The following is a 17,365-nucleotide window of genomic DNA, read 5'->3' as shown; positions in this document are numbered from 1 at the left end:
CCCTTTCATTAATAGACAAACACTGGTCAGCGTAGGGATGGACCTCTCGTGCTTATAGGCAGTGGGCTTTCTTCAGAACAGCAGAAAATGCTCAGTGAGCTTGCAGTGATTCTTAAGGCTAAAAAATGTGCTGAATTCGACAGTACAGGTGAGGATTTTTATATACTTATTTATTTTTGTCTGAAAAAAATTTTAAATAGGCAATCCTATTTTATTTGTAGAATTCCTCTCATCAATTATATGTTTTAATCATTGGGGAATGGCAGTATACTTTGAATCTTATAATCTAAAATGTTTTTACAGACCTAATTTAGTCAGGAAATGTAAAGTTTAAAGCTTTGCACATATTTTAGGACAGAACAGTGTGTCAGAAGGGCAAACTTATCTGTTTGCTAATGACAAATAAATTGTGTGCAATGTAATACTTTAATTCTTTAGTTACAATTTGAAAATAAAAGAAAAATATATGTTAATGTGGCTTTAAGATACATGGTTTATGATCTGGTTTTTCATGTTGTTGGCCAGGATGGAGAGTGATACTTAGTTTAAAAAGTCTTATATCTAAGTATACAAATGGTTGCTTTTGAAGAAAATTCAGATTATGAAGCACAGACTAGTTATAATCACTGAAGAATTTTTTTGGTATATATTTGTTTCTGTTGCTTCTTTTTTTGTATTCTAGTAACTCATGTCATTATTCCTGGAGATACAGTTCAAAGTACCCTAAAATGTATGCTTGGGATTCTCAATGGATGTTGGATCTTAAAATTTGAATGTAAGTATTAGATTTGGGAGAACTACAAAATGAATTGAGTAGATTAATTTCATTAAAAAAAATTTTTTTTTTAATGTTTATTTATTTTTGAGAGAGACAGAGACAGAATGTGAGTGGGTTAGGGGCAGGGAGAGAGGGAGACACAGAAGCAGAAGCAGGCTCCAGGCTCTGAGCTGTCAGCACAGAGCCCGATGTGGGGCTCGAACTCACGAGCTGTGAGATCATGACCTGAGCTGAAGTCGGATGCTCAACTGACTGAGCCACCTGGGCACCCCAATTAATTTCATTTTTTATGGTGTACTACTGCCAATAATTATTTAAGGAACTTAACGCTAATTTTTCTTACCTCTGGTTAGTCGCTGCAGTTTGAAAAAGCTTCCTATGTTGGTGGTATTGTTTAGATGTTCTTGATGAGTGTCCACAGAATTTTTTAGTCTTTTTTAAAGTCTTCTTTTTCACAATAGGAACTATTTTAATAAAGAGTAAATGGGTTTTAAGCTTCCAGCAATCCAACAATATATGTAACTTAAACACATTTTGAATATACTACCATGACATGAAATAATTTGTTGCTTTTGCCTTATGATTTCTAAAAACTGTGCATGCTTTCTTAGTGATCCAGTATATTCTAGGAAGCTGCTAGGAGTTAGACTGCCTTGTACTCCCTGATTTGGGGCGATTGCACCAGCCATTATCCAAACTCTTACCTGCTTCTGGTTGGTCCAGCACCACCACCTGCAGAGCTGCCTTCTACCTCCCCTGCTCTCACTTGTTTGGTTTTCCTGACCTTGGATTCACTTAGGACTTCAGACAAAAAGAAAGCTCATATGGAGTTACTTCCAATTCTTCAGTAGCTAAAGTATCTACTTTTGATATGATGGCTGAAGTAGGACAATGTGTATACCTTTTCTGTTAACTAATTTTTTAGAAAAGAGTAATGGCTGTAAAGAGGTTGCCCAGGGAGTCTTGTGATGATGCAGCTGAGCGTCTGGACCCCAGTGGTGGGTACATCACACAGGGCTACACATGTGATTAAATTGTATACATCTGCACACACTCGTGTGCACGCATGTAGCTGAGTGCGTGTATAACTATGAAATCAGAATAAGCCCTATCGGTTGTATCAGTGTCAGATTCTTCTGTAGTGTGTGGGGTGTTAACATTGGACACCGGAGGAAGGGCGCATGGACATCTCTGCATCCTCCTATGAATCTGTAATTATTTCAGGTTAAAAAGTTAAAAAAAGAATAGTATTTTAAATGAAACTTTATTTGTAAGAAGCAAATGATGGATTAGAATTAGCTTTAAGAAACTTTATGTTATGGCTTTGTGCTTTGAAGGTTTTATGATAGAAATGCTTGATTTACCAAGATCTTAATTGTGTTATTAATTTAATCTCAGTTTGAAATTAATTTGGTTTGTAGAACAGTTTCCCTTTAGCAGTTGGTATTCATGTCCTTTTTAAAGGCAGCTGCCACTTTCCTTGCGATGCCCGTGTCCACCCAGGGGTCAGACCCAGCTGAGGCTACGACTAGCACTGCCACTCATCTCTTCTCGTCCCTAACAGTTACTAGTCTCTCCTTTTGTCTCTCCTGGTCATGGCCAATTTAAGAAGTATAATAAGCAATTGGACTGGGTTATTACGTACATAGAAAAAAAATTTCTGCTTTACTCTTATTTTTGAACCTCTTTTTACCTTTCAAATCTGTGGCAAGTTTTATTGGGCTTCAGTCATTTTAAAACATTGATTTAAAATGGTTCCATGATGGTAGATGCTGTGTTACTGAACCTGCTGCAGAAATTTTGCCAGTGGTTATCAGAAGGAGTGGGTTTTCATAATAATAAGGTCTTAACAATGAAGAAGTCGTGTGAAATTTTGAATGTTAAGGCATTGCCGGTTAAGTCTAGTTCTTGTGAATATGTTCAACTTGCATCTGGTTAAATATATAGGCTACGTGATTGGTTTCCATAAAATCTGCCTTTAAGAAATGGAAGTTTTGTCAGTTTAATGGCTTAGCCATGTCAAACTGACTCAATAGTGTGCTATTTGGTGATTCTCAGTCGTGAATAACACTCCAGTGTCAGTGCTTCTGTAGGATAAGGGATGCATGGGATCTCTTATTTCTAACACAGAATCCAAAGAGAAATAGGGTCAGATTTTAAGACAGTTACTGTAAATAGTCACTGGGTGTATCAACAGAAGGCAAGAAACTGCAAATACCTTCTCTTCTAGTCTTTATGTCTCACTACATTGATCTTAGTGTCAGACGCGTCAGTTTGATTTTTAAAAATGTTCAAATCTATTCAAAACTGTCTGAAAACATCCACACTGAAGAAAGATGAGGTGGACCAAAGCTTTCAAAATTAATTGTAAAGATTTATGACTTATTAAAACTAGGTCTTGTGTTTGAAGATATCCATTAGCTTGCTGGTAGACAAAATCTTTATTGGCTTAACTATACAGAAATGTCACTATTATCTTTTTATGGGATTTTCCGTAAACCAAGAAGATTCAAGTGGGATTTTTTTGTTTTTTTTTTGAGGGGAAGTGGCACAAGGGCGGGAGGGAGAGAAGAGAAAGAGAAAAAAGCAAGCAGGGCTCACCTGAAGTAGGGCTCATGTACACCTGAATCAGGCCTCAAGCTTATCCAAAACAGGGCTTGAGCTCTCCCAATGTGAGACTCGAACTCATGAACCATGAGATCATGACCTGAGCCGAAGTCAGATGCTTAACAACTGAACTACCCAAGAGTCGTCAAGAGGAAATTTTATCTAAACTTTTCTCTGTGGATAATTGACTCATTTAACAAATTAAACAAATTTAAACAAACGAACACTAAAGAATTACTGCTAAATTTAATTATTGGATATTTTCTGTTTAACCATGTTTTGTCTTGGTCCATCTCTTATTTTTTCCATGTGATATGTGAGAGTATATTACAGTGTCGTAGTTAATGCATACACCAACAAAGATTCTGAGATTAAGCCATAGTGATACTATTGTACCAGCCATCTGTTTTGTAGTTTTTATTTCATAGAAATGGGAAATAGAGATAGGAAAAGTTCCTTAAGATTAAATTTTAGGGCTTAAGCCCTGGTCTGGTGCCAGTTCCTCACAGGCAACGTAGAACCATCATTGTACAAAGGTTGTTAAAACATGTCTAGAATGAAAAAAATAGAAGATGCATGAATATGTAATTTTTATCGCCCTTCTAGACTGTGAGTAAGGTGGAACTACATAAAGATGTAACCTAGCCTTCAAAAGGGGGAAACATCTTTTACTGACCTGTCCTTGTAGTACCCTGCTTTCAAAATTTCCTCCAGCCTAACCTTTAAAAAAAAATTTCTTTTGCCTCTTCATTTCTCATCGCAGTGTGAAGAGGAGAGCAGATGGCTGTCATCTTTTCTTTAGTAATCTCTCTCTCTTGCCCACTCTCATCTCAGTTTAAATACAGTTGCTGCTGGAGAAGGTTTGAAATGCCTTAGCACCAGAGGGCATTGCTCGGGGAACGTGCCCAACATTTTACATTGGGCTGGGGTCTGTGAGGTGAGGAGGCACCACATAGGGTACTTTGTTTTTGCTTTTGTTTTTGTTTTAGTTGAAGACGATGGAGCCTAAAAGACAATCGTTATACCATCATATAACCTCGTAGTCCGGTTAACAGACTCACACTTTTCCATTACAATGTTTCTTCAAATTTTATTCACTTCAATAAAATAGAATCTGTTCAGTTCTATTTAAACTTTGCTAATTACCAAAAAGTAAATATACCAAAGCATTCTATCAACCAAGATTGATAGGCAACTTCATGCTTACAGAAATCCTTCACCAAAAATGCTCTGAGGATTATTTTTTTTAAGAAGTAACATCTTTTGGGGCACCTGTGTGGTCCAGTTAGGTAAGCCTTTGACTTCGGCTCAGGTCATGACCTCACAGCTCGTGAGTTCGAGCCCTGCACCGGGCTCTCTGTGCTGACAGCTCGGAGCCTGGAGCCTGCTTTGGTTTTTGTGTCCTCCTCTCCCTGTCTGCCCCTCCCTCATTCATGCTCTGTCTCTCTGTCTCTCAAAAATAAATAAACGTTAGAAAAAAAAAGAAATAACATCTTTTGATCTAATAGCCCCACTTCTGAGAATTTGTCCTAAGCCAGAAATACAGAAGAAATACGGAAAATAACATTTTCATTGTTATTTCTAATAGCAGGACATAGGGGGAATAAATATGAAAGAATTAAGAAAAGTTTAAAGATAGTTTCTGAAAAAAAATCATGTTATTATATGATAATGGTTACATTTGAAGTATTATAAAAAAGGATTGTTTACATTTTAAAAAAACATAAAACAATTATATCTTCACTTTTAACCCTAGATAAATGTGTGAAAGCATACAGGCAAAGGAACAATCAAAAGAAAACTGGTGGATTAATAGAGTCCTATTTGTAACACTTTTGAAAACATTGTGTGTCGGTTGAGTGAAATCCATGCTCTCTGGAAGAAATTTAGCTTCTCAAATTTGAATAACAATTAGAAAGTATATCTTCTTTTTCAACTTTCCAAAGATTAATTGTATAGGTAAGAGCTTCAGTGTTTATCAGGGAAATTAGAACCCGTGTGTATATTTCTGTAGTCTAACATGCCAGATCATTTACACCTGTTCTCTAGACTACGAAGGACATTTTGTTATGGTGATTGTCCTGCCAATCAAAGAGGAAATTCCTACATACATAAACTTTAAATATATGACTAAAAAAGAATACCAAGTATGAATTTTTAAATTATTTTATTAAGAAGAGATTTTGGATATTAGACTGAGTTTGATCTTTAACCACAACTCTAAAAAGGGAATTATTTTGATATTATGAATAATACAGGGTTTTAGAATTGATACCCATATTTTGCCTAAGAGGATTTTATGATACAGCCTATAATACATTTTTAAGATAGAATTTGACCTGCTTCTCAATATACATTAAGTAAAATAAATAAATTCAGCATACTACCCCATGAAGAAATCTGTTTTTGTATATAAATATGTTTGTAGTTAGAATACTGGCCTAAAAAGTAGCCAGAAATAGCCAGTTGTTAACTGGTATTTATATAGAATTACAAAACCTAATGATCTGCAGTAGTGTTTCCTGCAATATCCCAAGTCTAGATGTTGATGATGGCCTGAGTGGAACACTGAGCTTTTATTTTATATTTTCAGCCTTCATTTCATTGTCCTTCCACTCTTTTCTGTGGCATTTTGTAATATGGGACTTATTTCTTCTTGTACTGGCCACCCAGGTTTTCAGAAATTGCAGGGAGAGCATAAGTTGTTTTTCCATTTTTTTGTCACAGTTGTGTAAGGTTTCCTGTGATGATTTCCTTTTTTCTAATGTTTAGTGATATCATAGGCTCTTTGCTTAAAAAGCCCAATTGAAAAGCATTTGAAAAATAAATTATTTTGTTTGTACAATTCGGATATTCATTTTTAATAGAGTCTGAGGGTAAATTCTTCAATATTTATTTTACTAATATTTTGAGTTCCATAAGTGTCCACTTTGGATATAATGACATATTTATTAGGACTTAATTTTGACATAGAATGCTGTTTGATTCTGTATTTTATTTGTTTATTTTTTTAGGACATTACATGTTGGCTGAGAGTGATCTTTAATTCTGAAATTTTCAGTGCTATTTCAGCTATGGATAGCTCCAGAAAAATAGCAGTTCTTTAAAATAAGGGTTTATTTACTGCTCTAGGTTTTGAAGAAAAAGAGCAGATTCTATAGCCCTTCATGGAGGGGTAGTTTCCCCCTCTGGACATTTAGCAGGCCTCCATGTCAAAGCTTTATTCCATCTTCATTGTATTCTGTAATCATTTGTGTATAGCTGTGGTTTCAAGGACCCCTTTTTTCCTACTCCTTCCCATTTCCATGATGTAAAACTAGATTTTTCCCCCCTTCTAAAACTAGATTAAGATAAAGCTGATTAAGCTTAGTATAGATTCACAAACATCATCAGCGGTTTGTGAAAATACACATTCATTGATATATGTGATGTTATGAGATGTAGGAGGTTAAGAGTGGTTACTAGAGATTTAGAATGAAGGAATATTTTTCTGTATAGTACAAGCTTCTCTTAAAGCCATTGTAGCCCAGAATCCATAGGCTGCATTGCTATGCAAAGATTCCAGGCTTTACTAAGGTAGCCAGAGCTACCTTAATGACTGAGTTAATGACTTTGAGTTAAGTAGCACTTGGGGAATTGGGCTGCTTTCCCATATATAAAAAAGTAATAAGATCGGGGCCAAAGGAAAGCTTACCTGAAATGGTAGACATGATCAGGAATATATCTGGGCTAAAAGAATTTCTGAGTTTTAATAAAACCGGTACTTCATTCCTATATTTCTGAAAATGGTGGTTTCAGTCAAAATCCCAAAACAATGAACATGTGAAAAGGAAGAAAGGATCTAAACTTTTTATAAGGATAGTGGCTGGACACATTATAAAGTATCTATCATTCCGGCATATGTAGAAATCTGTGTTTACATAAATAACATAGCTTATTCACCTAGTTATTTCAGTTTGGAAATTATTAGCTGAGAAAGCTAATAAGTGGTCTTGTATATGCTGCTTATTTCTTCAAAAGAGAGGATAAAGGATAAGTTCTTTCTGCTGAACTATTTTAGTGACGGATGATGGAATAATGACGACTTTGCCAAGTACATGGTATAAACATAAAACATTTTTTGGTTAAATTTTAAGAAGTATCTTTTAATTGGAGGAAAGTGGCCTATTTTTAAAATTTTTTTAATGTTTATTATTTTTGAGATAGATAGCAAGCAGGGAAGGGGCAGAGAGAGTGAGAGAGAGAATCCCAAGCAGGCTTCTCGATATCGGCACAGAGACCAACACAGGGCTAGAACGCACAAACTGCGAGATCATGACCAGAGCGGAAATCAAGAGTCAGACGCTCAACCGACTGAGCCACCCATGTGCCCCAGAAAGTGGTCTATTTTTAAATTTTGACATACATATAGAGAGAATAAGCATTACAGTGTATATTGTATTTTGGATGATTTTATGTCAGTGGATGTTATGAAAGTTCTGATACTTTGTTTAACACAGAAGATGGGTTTAAGAATTTTTGCTGCAGTTTGCTTAACTTTTTATTGAATAAATAAAAATTTGTAAATACCATCCATTGTTTTGACTTGTTAATTAGGTCATATTTTGCCTGGTAGATTCTTCTATTTCATTGATGATGTTAATGTATCACTTTAAATTGCTGAAAGTTTCTTTCTTTCTTTCTTTTCTTTCCTTTCCTTTCCTTTCCTTTCCTTTCCTTTCCTTTCCTTTTCTTTTCTTTTCTTTTCTTTTCTTTTCTTTTCTTTTCTTTTCTTTTTTTTTCTTTCTTTCTTTCTTTCTTTCTTTCTTTCTTTCTTTCTTTCTTTCTTTCTTTCTTTCTTTCTTTTAGTAAATCTTGGTTTACCTCAAAAGAGGTTCACTGGAAAATTGATACGAATTCGTAATTTTTGTAAATGTCGAGAAGAGTAGCAACTTAGGCATCAGATTAAGTAAAATCATTGATTCACTAAAAACAAAGCCAAATGCATTGTTTGCCCCATACCCCCTCCCCCAGGATAGTCAGCACTTTTTGCCATTTGTTATACTTTTTGCTAATCTCTTAAAAAATATGGATCCTCCTACTTAGTCATCTATTAAGTGGTTATATGACTTATTGTAAGAGAGGTACAATACCTTAAATCTGTGTAGAAAATGCCTGGCATTTCCTTAGATGCTTCATTTTTTTTTTTTTTTTAAACAAAGAGTAAAGCTTAAAGAAGAAAAAAGATTAAAAAAACTGCTCTAGGAATTGGAAGATATCAGAGTTCTCATCTCCATTGTGTCACTGAGAAAACTGCTTAAATCTCTTAAGACTTCAGTCTCTATCTGAAATGAAGAGGTCGATTAGACAAAGCATCAAGAGTTTCAAATTGGCAGCCTGAGGACCAGAGCAGATACAACTTATGTGGACCAGCTCTGTCCCATGTAGCCATTCAAGTTTCAAGTTTCCTGTACATTTCCTGGTGGTTGCAGTCTCCCCAGCTTCCTACCACTTAACATGATGTTCCTCACACTTTACCTAATCTGAGGGCCCTCGGAGACACTCGAGTTGCAACCCTTGGACTAGATGTCACTCCTGACTTTAAAAAATTGATGTTTTCTGTGCTGTGACAGCAATTAACAATACTTAGTCATCATTCAAACATGTTATTAAAGACCTGGACACTATTCTTTAATTTTCAGGGGGAAAATGCTTTATTTTCATCTTTAACTTGATATAAGTGGCACAGAGAGTTGGCAGATTGTTGCTTAGAATAAGAGAACATCAGAGGAATGTATTCTTAATTCAACTCATTAATTAGAGCAATGGATTTTCCTGTCTTACCCTATAGAACTGTACTGAGCATCTGCTATAAAGCTGAAAGTTTTATGATTTGGGGTACCTTCCCACTACAGAAGCACAGAAACGGCCATGCTGCCCTGTTTGTGACTGCCCTGGGCAGTTTGTGACATTCTTGTGTCTGCTGACTGATACTAATGCCAGCACGGTGCCAGGATCAAAAGATACCAGTGTAATAAATAAGGGTTTTTTGACAGTTTAAATAATCAACCAAATAAATTTGCAAAATGGGTAAGCAGCTGACATAGGCACAGCCCATTTATTTATCCCTGTAGTTAGACATTTGCCATTCACTTGTTACAGTAGTTACCATGGGAGTATTCAGTCCTTGACTTTATATGCTGGCATGTTCATCTAAAGATACTGATAGGAATGTTCTGCAGAGCTATAGGAAAGGAGGTTTAGGAAGCGGGGGGTGGCTCATGCTGAAGACATAAGAAGTAAAAAAAAATATTCACATGTAAAATAATGAGTTTAAGGTAAGTCCACGATTTAGATTGCTAATGTTTTTTAGGTTGGTTTTTAATATAGAAACAGTATATGATGTAAGCACACTGGCAGTGTCTCTGGGATGATACTTTGACCTAGTCAAAATTTTTGAGACTCCTTTTCAATAGACAGTACATATTTTAATATGAGCTCCATTAGAAAGATAGTTTTTTAGTCAGTGGGCAATTATTAAAAATTACAGTATTTTTAAAATGCAATTTTTATGCAATGCAGAAACCCAACAGTTTTTATAGAACCATTATATTTATAAGTTAGTGAGAATAATAAGATTCAGAAATTCATCATAACAAACTTGGCTAAATATGAATTTTGTATTAAAAACATTGGGAGAAGGCACACCAAAGCATAAGCAAAACTAACAAATTAATAATCACATGATAGGGAATTATAGATATCCCAGAGTTGAATGTTGAATTTGAATATACGTTAATAGTCCCAGGTTAAGAAAAAAGTTCAGTCTCTTGACAGAGCTCTGCTTTTGGAGAGATGGGGAATTCGGTTGTTAAAATCTTCCGACTTTTATATATTAAAGCAGCATCTTGGATCATCTCTATTGAAACATCTCTAAAGCATTTGGCATATTCTCCATGTCGTCCGTGGACTGGAGACTTCAATTGTGTACCTGTCAAATCCCAGACCTGTCCTAGGCTCTGGGACAAGCACTGTAGTGTCCCTACTGGGTGCCCAGCTGAGCTAGGTGTGTGGACCCACTGAAGGATCTAACAGGAGGGTAGACCTAGGACTGGAAATGAGAGGTGCTGCTGGTAGGCCCTCAGGTTCAAACCATTGTGGGCTGCACTACATGAGGGACTTTTTATTCACCTTCATTTTGGTAATTGGTATAAATAAAAATTCAGATTTGTATAATTGCTGTGAACAGCGTATTGATTTAGGTTTCTCAGAAAAGAAACTAAAATTAGTGTTCAGTACTACTTTGTTCAGTCCTCTGAAGGAAAGATTTTTTTATATTTTCTTTATGTGGAAAACATTTTTAATCATATTTTGTTTTAACATAAATAAGGTGTCTGTTTCTGTTTCAGAACAGTGATGGAGAAGAAAAGTCATCTAGGTAAATTGTTTCAGTAAGAAACAAATACTCACTTGATATTTATTTTCCTTTTATCCTTTTTTTTTTTTTTTTTTTTTGTTAGGGGTGAAAGCATGTCTACAAAGAAAAGCATGTGAACAGGAGGAAAAGTATGAGATTCCTGAAGGACCACAGAGAAGCAGGCTCAACAAAGAACAGCTGGTATTTTTCTTTTGTTACTACTTTCATTGTTCTTATTATAACTTTATATCATCACCATCAGGAAAAACTTCTCTTGCCCTTTCAACAAGTACAGGTGACTGATTAAAATTTTAATTGTGCTTATTTCAAGCACTTGATTCTGAGAGATGATCACAATGAGCAGTAAAATCCAGAAGGTGATAATTTCATACTGTTAATGGATTGTTGGCATCTTGAACATTCCCATAAACCTTTCAGAATCTGGGGAGAAGTCTCAGATGCAGAAAGTCACTTGAAAGAAGACTTATGGCTGCTGCTTGGATTGAGTTCCCATATGTCTTTATTGCCACATACTGCAGGTTTAATGGATGCTATTCCATTATCCTGTGTACATATATATATTAGAAATGACGAAGAAGAATTTTCGCAGAAGGCAACTGTGAAACTTTTTTATTCAATAGAACACAAAGAAATGTGTTTCATAGCTAATTGGATCCCTAGCCATGGCATCATAACATACTCTACCCCAAGGAATATGTATCTGGAACCCTGGAGGCCACCCTCCCGCCAGGACTGTCCTGGAGACTTGAGGTTGGTAACATATAGAGACCTGAGTAAGGATGGGCAGAACTGGATAAAGATCCAGAGAAATGATGTTACTCCTATACTTTTATTAAATGTAGCCCAGGATCCCTGAAGCACATTTCAGATACCCTAGGAATTCTTGAGGCTTTAAGTCCCACCAAATATGAATAACATTCTGTTAAAAGAAGTGTGATGAGCAGTGTTTGTTTGCTTTTTAAAATACCTACCCGCACACACTCATTCCCACACGCATACGCGAAGCACACCTAAAATCTGAAGGGGGGAAAGTACCTGAGATGGTGACTCAAGGAAGAAATCATAAATAGGAAATCTATAAAGCGAAGTCTTTTTCCTGACCCAATAGTGTACTTGAAATGCAGCTTATCCCAGCACTTCTTTGAAGCAGCTTCTTAACTGCTCATGACTATTTATCTTTATTTTCCTCATTCCTATGCAGTGTTTTTAAATGTTTTCATCTGCTTTTAACAAGTTTTTTCTTGTTATTTCAGTTGCCAAAGCTGTTTGATGGCTGCTACTTCTATTTTGGGGGAGCCTTCAAACACCATCCAAAGGACAACCTTGTTAAGCTTGTCACTGCAGCTGGGGGCCAGGTTCTCAGTAGAAAGCCCAAGCCGGACAGCGACGTGACTCAGACCATCAATACTGTCGCGTACCATGCGAAAGCTGACTCCGATCAGCGCTTCTGCACGCAGTATATCATCTATGAGGATCTGTCTAACCATCGCCCAGAGAGGGTGCGGCAGGGCAAAGTCTGGATGGCTTCTTCCAGCTGGTTTATAGATTGTGTGATGTCCTTTGCGTTGCTCCCTCTTGACAGCTAAATATCGCACCGGATTAATGTTTCAAATTGAACTTACACAGTGTGAGAACCAGCCATTGCACTGTTTTCATCATATACATGTTTACAAATAGGTAGACTCATTCATGCACGTTTTTTCCTTGAATTAAAAAAGAAAAAAAAAAGCTTAGGCCAGATTAGGAATTCATTCTGTGTTTGCCATTTAGATGCTGAGATTGCTTTGAAGGATGTTTCTTTTTAAAACTGGTGTATGTTTTGATTCATCATGTCTTTTTATTCAGATTATCAGCTATTAAAGATTAAGAAGAGAGTTTCAGAACTATGGGTTAAATATACAAGTAGTATCATTATCATCTCAGCCTTTTAATGTTCTTTGATGAAAGAAAATCCACACTTGCTGCCACCAGCAAAAATACTTCCCATCCTTTGGTGAACAAGGAATATTGTTAAATAATTGATTCTGGCTTTATTGTAATGAAAGTAGAGTACCTGGTCCGAATGTACCACCACAGGTATTAAATTCTTCTGTCTACAATTGTCGTCATCTTACATTGTGTTTAGTTTTTTATAATGTACGTGGATGTCAGTTCCTACATTTTTATCCCTTTTTATCTATTCATCAAGAAATCATGACTTAAACCATAACATTATTCTTTGGTGGTGAAAACATTGGGCTTATGGTACATATTTTTATTGTATATGCTTGCTTATTGTTAGCTATCACTTTGTAACTGTGTTTCTCTACAGTATATGTATGTATAGATACACTTAGAGTATATGAATGTCTATATACATATATATAAATACATATACACACTTAGAGCATTTTCTTTAACACATTTTAGTATCAATATTGCTTAGAAGGTCTTACTAGACTAGCAAATTGTCAATCAAATATTAACAAATTAGGAACCAGTCTTTCTCTGGTAGACCTTGCTATATATGCTAAAATAATTGTTTTTGTCTTAATTTCTTTTTTTGTAAAGTTTTGGTTTTTTTTTTCCACTTTAGATTGCTGTGGAGGCAGAAGTTGGGGATTACTTGATTTAGAACAGAATTTTGTCCATGTGATACATAAGGCTCTAACAGTAAGTCTAAGGGTAGGAGTGGGAAGGACTTACTTCTAATACCAAGACAGTTAAGGTTTGATGAGAAGAGTGGACAGGACACCACCTGAGAATGGGAGGCCTGGGGGAGGTTCCTCTGACGGAAGTGTTCTCATTTGTGAATGAATCGACAAGGTAAATGAGATCATTTAAAAATATTCTTTAAGAAGCAGAATTCTTGAGTAAGTCTCCCTAGAAATTGAATCTAGTGCTAATATTAAAGACATAGGAAGGGAGACACTGTGGGCCCGGCCAGGTTTGGTCCCTGGTGGGCTAGAGAACAGTTTAAGTCCTGGATGAGAATACTGAGAGTGTGAAGTTAATAAACCTATTAAAGTTCATTTATTTGTAAGTTTGAGATTCTGCGGATTATTTAAAAATAAATTTTACTGTAATTCCTCTTTTGACATGTTACTTTTCCATATCAAGAAATACATTATGTAAATGCAGTGATAAACTGTGGACCCTGACCTTTAAGGATGAATCGGCTCTGAAAAAGCTCTCCAACCAGTAATGTATTTGTCCCACATTTCATCCTAATGGAGAATGATGAACACCATAGCACCAAACAAATCTGAGGGGTTAGATAATGTCTGGATTACATAATTTAAGACTCTCTGGGATTTGGGTTGTCATTTTTGACTTATAACTGACTTTTAGTCATTTTCTATTGCCTCATTGGTCACATTTCCTAGACAGGTTTGTGTGTGTTCCTCTGATTCGAATCCCTGTTTGTGAAACAACTTTGACGGTTGCTGCTCACTCTCCTTCAGTCATTTTCTGGGTTTATCCTCCCTCTCCCTTCGTTCTACTGTAAGCAGTTGTTTTGTAGTTTTTCTTTGGTTTCTTTAAATATATTTTGACCGCAGTTGGTTGATGTTAAGCTGTTAAATCTTGTGATTTCCGTATAGATACACTTGTAACTGTTTCCATTTTTTGATCATAGATTCCAGCTTCTTTTTTATTTACTACAAATCATTAAAGTTACTTGTGTTTCTGTGTCTCTGTATCTTCTATAGAAGTAGCTCATTCTGCACCGTTGAAGAACAACACAGGTTAGCAAGACCTGTGCTAACAAAAGCTTATCTTTTGGGACATTAATGCATTGCAATTAATTTTGGATAGAAATATTTCTAAAGTATATTAGGCACTTTATTACGTTACATAAATTTGTCTGAATACAATGTAACCTTGATAGTTGGAATCCTCATTAAGGGCATCAGTTATTACAGGATGATTCCTTCATGGTTCCGTTAAAGCCAGAGGGTAGGTGGCTTGGCCACAGTATTACACATGGCTGCTTTCTAGTTCTGCCTGCGTTTTGTAGTTTTTTTCCCCCTTGGCAGTCACTACTTATCTGTTCCCGTTAATACTTTACCCTATCTAACTTTTTTTTTCTTTTGACTTGCTAAAGAATGAAAACCAGGTGGGAAGTATATTAGAATTACGAGCAAAATGGGGATAAAGAATGTGTGAGGGTTTTGGTGATTCACCTATGAGTTAGATACTTCAATTTTGTAGATAAGATTTACCATTTATTCTACCTGACTTGACTTCTTTAGAGACTGCTTTGTGAATTTGGTGATTAGGTGACCTCTGTATGTTTTGGGAGGTTTGATGGTCCTGTGGGACTAAGAAGATTCAGGGAGGGGCAGTCACGTTGCACATTACCTGTAATTATCTCCTTGGTTTGGGGCAAAAACAGTGTCCGTTGTGATTTGAAAGTTCGTGGACCTCATCACAGTTACAGATGTATATTCTCTTCTATAACCAGAACACATTAAAATGACAGGAAATAATATTTAAGACTGTAAGCCACTTTTTTGTTTGAAGATGGACTGCCCTACAAATTGTGAACTTGACGTATGATTTTGTCATCAAATCACCCAATAAGTAAAAACTAAGCAATTATAATTTTTTTTCAGTCAGCTAACACATATTATGTTTGGCTACTTAGTTGTATACTGTCTTATGAATTAAGGATTGCTGATTATTTGTGTGCCTTTCTAAGGCACATACTGCACCTTTTGATAACTGGAAGTTGTTAATTAGGATGGCATTGTGGGAGAAGTGGGGAAGGCACCAGACTGTTCTGTGACCTGGCTTAGAAGGTTGATGACTAACTCTCCAGACCCAAGGAGGATTCCTTTGGCCCTCAGTGCTCCCATATGCCTGTGCAGGCCACTTCCAGAAGGTCAGTAAGCCTACTGTCAGGCTTGGAGATTGGATTAAAGATACTGGGGGGGGTGGGGGGGTGGGGATGGTGAGAGGGCATGACTCCTGTGCAGGCTTTGAAGTCTGTTAGACCTGGATTTGTGTATCATCCCTTTACTAGTTTAGCTAACCTGTGTCTGCGTTTATGAAGTGGGAAAAATGCTCCCCATCTCACGTAGACGTAAAGATGGAAAAAGCATTGAGCACCTTGTTTGTGGCACTCACAGGATCAACCTCCTGAAACCTTGGTGAGCAATATACATCAGAGACCGCTCTAAAAGCAGCTCATTAAAAGGTGGCTTTGGGTAGCAAGGCTCATCTCAGTCCTGAGTAGTCCTGCCTGTTGTCCCCAGCCTCTGCTCTACTGTTTGCTGTCCTGTCTTCACGTTGCTGGGGTTAGTCTTAACAATGAGGACCTGGCCTGTCTAATTTCTCACCTCTGACCTCTCTCCCCATCTCTGAAGTGTCCCCATCTGTGTGGCCTATCCTGCCCATTCAGCGAACACTTGATTTAGCTTTCATCCCATGGATGCATCTATTTTGGGTACCAGGATTGCTTGGGTCTCCACACTTGAGATACACACCCCTTTATTCATTTACTTTGGTTTTGGACATACTAAGTTAATCTACAACCCAGAAAAATCGCTATTACCATTCTTACCTTTTTTTTTTCCCCTTTTCAAGTGCACACAGCTTTTATAACTAAGGAATGAAACCCTGAATATACTTTGACTTCCCATATTTTTCCACGTGATTAAATATTCTTGTATGTAATTTCTACTAGTTGTAGCCTATCAACAGGATGATGATAATTTAAATCCCTGCTATTATATATTTGGGTTATTTCAGTTATAGGTAAGTCTGTATAAACATTGTTGTGATAAACATAGGTCCTGGGGGAAGGAGGAGGTTTTCTTTACAATGTCAAGCTAAGTTACCACCTGTCGTTACTATCTCTAAAAAATGCAGTGTGCACCCTACACAATTAAATTAAGACCTGTAGTTACACTTAAAATACAAAAATTAGAAAATGAGCCTTAATTGATTGCTAGGATTTTCATGAATTGCTGAGACTTTACACATAAGGTTCAAAACACTCCCACTCTTACGGTTTAGAAACTAACCAGAAGGGGTGCCTGGGTGGCTCAGTCGGTTGAGCGTCTGACTCTGGCTCAGGTCATGATCTCGCGGTTCGTGGGTTGGAGCACCACATCAGGCTCTGTGCTGACAGCTCAGAGCCTGAAGCCTGCTTTAGATTCTGTGTCTACCTCTCTCTCTGCCCCTCCCTCTCTCCCTCTCTCTCTCTCTCTCTCAAAAATGAATAAATGTTAAAAAACCTAAAAAAAAAAAAAAAAAAAAAAAAGGAAGGGAAAAAAAAAAGAGGAATCTTAGGCCTTTCGGTAGAGACCTCAGAGATCACCTTGCCTGTGTTAAGATGGGGAAACAGGCCTGGGGAACTCAAGAACCTTTCATTGGCAGGGCCCAGATTAAGTGTGCGTGTTCCCTTTATTGTGCCAAACCACCTCCCAAGCTACATTGCTTTAAGTAAATTGAAGTGTTTGCTATTATAGGAGCCTGTCATCTTGTACTTAAGTGAGCTTATTGGGCTGGTCTGGACATCCAGAAGGCGAGATGGCATCTACCCCAAATGGGCTGCAGCCCCCACTTTTACCTCAGCA

At 36.8% G+C, this 17,365-nt stretch overlaps 1 protein-coding gene across 4 annotated transcripts in view; it reads left to right on the top strand.

The window, feature by feature from the left end:
• Positions 1-14,473, top strand: part of BARD1 (BRCA1 associated RING domain 1) — an 83,673-nt gene extending 69,200 nt beyond the window's left edge. For all 4 annotated transcript variants that reach the window (XM_043577733.1, XM_043577736.1, XM_043577735.1 and 1 more), the window contains 4 exons: positions 16-148; positions 683-775; positions 10,885-10,982; positions 12,056-14,473. In XM_043577733.1, the coding sequence (XP_043433668.1) occupies positions 16-148; positions 683-775; positions 10,885-10,982; positions 12,056-12,388 (657 nt within the window). In that variant the 3' untranslated portion in view covers positions 12,389-14,473. The remainder of the gene's footprint in view (positions 1-15; positions 149-682; positions 776-10,884; positions 10,983-12,055) is intronic.
• The last annotated feature ends 2,892 nt before the right edge of the window (positions 14,474-17,365 follow it).

Source organism: Prionailurus bengalensis, chromosome C1, assembly GCF_016509475.1.
Source record: "Prionailurus bengalensis isolate Pbe53 chromosome C1, Fcat_Pben_1.1_paternal_pri, whole genome shotgun sequence".
NCBI lineage: Eukaryota > Metazoa > Chordata > Mammalia > Carnivora > Felidae > Prionailurus > Prionailurus bengalensis.
This window is presented reverse-complemented; position numbering and strand designations above follow the sequence as displayed.